This window comes from Muscardinus avellanarius, assembly GCF_963383645.1.
Source record: "Muscardinus avellanarius genome assembly, chromosome: 10".
Lineage (NCBI taxonomy): Eukaryota > Metazoa > Chordata > Mammalia > Rodentia > Gliridae > Muscardinus > Muscardinus avellanarius.
In genome coordinates, this window is record NC_137796.1 from 66,889,036 (window position 1) to 66,891,261 (window position 2,226).

Below are 2,226 nucleotides of genomic sequence, written 5' to 3' on the forward strand. Positions count from 1 at the left end.
ATATAGGTGGTGGTACACACCTATAATCCTACTACTTGGGAGGCTGGGATAGGAGGATCACAGTTTAAAGGTCAGCCTTAGCAGCTTAATGAGCCCCTCAGCAACTTAGAAAAAAAAAAATGCCAGGCATGGTAGTGCATGCCTGTAATTTCAGTACTTGGGAGGTCAAGATGGGAGGATTACAGGTTTGTGGCCAACCTCAACAATTTAGCCAGACCCTTTCTCAAAATTTATAAAAAGAAAAAGGACCAGGGGTGTAGCCTAGAGATAGAACCAGCCCTGAGTTCAATAGCCGGTACCAAAAAGAAAAATTGTAGATAGATAGGTGTGTATGTTTTGCCCTAGAACTACGCTATCTAAAACAGACGCCACTGGTAGTAGTTTAGATTCTGAAACATGGCTCTTGATACGTGGAAATAATATACTTTTGAAGTCAGTTACACCTATTTCTCTTTTAGTTTAAATGCACTTTATTTTGAGACAACCTACACAACATGTTTCTTAAAAAACAATGCCTCCACTCCAAATAAACCACAGTCAAAATGAATGAAGAGCTCACGATGACATCAGTCCCGTTTGTCTTAAGTCCTGGTGTCGTGTGGATGACAAGCAGCAGCCAGTTATGATGACAGGTGACAGGTCCAAAGTAAGCACCAGATTGTTAACATTCCTCCATTTCTAAACCATCCTTAAAGAAAATCATACATGGAGTCACACCATCCTCACGGTAGTCCAGGAGAGCAACCATGCCATCTGGATCCATCTTCTCACCAATAAAAAAACTGGTAGGTTTTTTTTTTTTTTTTTTTTTTTTTTGGTGGTGGTACTGGGGTTCCTGGAAGCCCTTCTATCTCCGGACTACACTCCCAGACCTATTTTTACATTTTTATTTGGAAACAGGGTCTCCTAAGCCAGCGCGCGCGCGACTGGCTTCGAACCTGCGCGATCCTCCTGTCTCTGCCTCCCAAGCGCGGGGATTACAAGCGTGCGCCACCACGCCCGGCAAAAACTGGTAGTTTTTGAAATTAGCAAGGATGTGCTTGATTTATTCTGCAGCCCCAGTCAGAAAGGTTTTACTCTTTCTGGTCTCTGTTCTTCAAGTTTGCCTTTGATTGACTTCATGTGATCTTTGATGTACTTCTTATAGGCTTTCTTTGTGAAGCTGTTTTCCTGCAAGTGGTGGTTCATGACGATGTCCACACCAGTGACTACTGTGCTTTCGGTCCCTTTGCCCTCAGGGCCTTCAGCGGAGGCATTTCCACCAATGAGCGGGTCATCACTGTTACCCTCTGTCCTACTGACCATCTTGCCCTCCACCTCCAGGCACAGCCCGTCCGCGACCTCCCGGATCTTGTAGATGTCGGAAAATATCTCATCGTGGCTGATGACGTCCCCCCGGTAGATGATCATGGTGGCGGCTGGAGGGAGGCGGCGGCTGCACTGGCTGAGCAGGAGCCTGGAGCTCGGAGCAAGCGAGGTGCAGCCAGAGCGGCACTGTGGGGAGGGGGGAGCGAGCGGAAAAGCAGTTATATCTATTTCTCATTCTTATGTTTACAGTAGAATTTAAAATTACATGTGTTAAGCCAGGCGTGGTGGTGCATGCTTGCAATCCCAGCATTTGGGAGGCTGAGACTGGAGGATCATGGTTCGTGGACAGCCTACTTAGGCACTCCTTAACTTGGTGAGTGCCTAAGAATAAAAAACAGGGCAGGGGGTATAGCTCGGAGGTTGAATGCCCTTGTGTTTCATCCCCAGACACCCCCCCCCAAAAAAAAATTACATGTGTTAGGCCAGATGTGGTGGTACACTTCTATCAGCCCAATTACTTAGGAGGCCAAGGCAGGAGGATTGCAAGTTTAAGGATTGCAGCTTTGGCAACTAAGCGAGAATTTGTCTTAAAATAAATAAATAAATAAAAAGGTCTGGGGCATCACTTAGTGGTAGAATACCTCTGGTTCAATCCTCAGTCCTGCAAAAAAAAAAAAAAAAATCACACATGTGACTTATGATCGTTTGGGGCAACACTTGCCTGGAACATGGATTCTCAAACTTGAACATGGGTGTGGTGGCACACGCCCATAACCCCAGTACTTGGGAGACTGAGACAGGAGGATCACAGGTTCAAGTCCGGTTTTAGCAATTAAGAAACTTAGTGAGACCCTATTTCAAAGTTTTATATATATATATATATATATATATATATATATAATTTAAAATAAATATAAA

At 44.7% G+C, this 2,226-nt stretch overlaps 1 protein-coding gene across 1 annotated transcript; it reads right to left on the reverse strand.

Moving 5' to 3' along the window:
* Positions 1 to 1,062: 1,062 nt before the first annotated feature.
* On the reverse strand, positions 1,063 to 1,410 carry LOC308268270 (translationally-controlled tumor protein-like; the record flags this gene model as incomplete). Its single annotated transcript, XM_080703396.1, has 1 exon — positions 1,063 to 1,410. The coding sequence occupies one exon, from the start codon at positions 1,408 to 1,410 to the stop codon at positions 1,063 to 1,065; it is 348 nt and encodes a 115-aa protein (XP_080559522.1).
* Between the last annotated feature and the right edge of the window lie 816 nt (positions 1,411 to 2,226).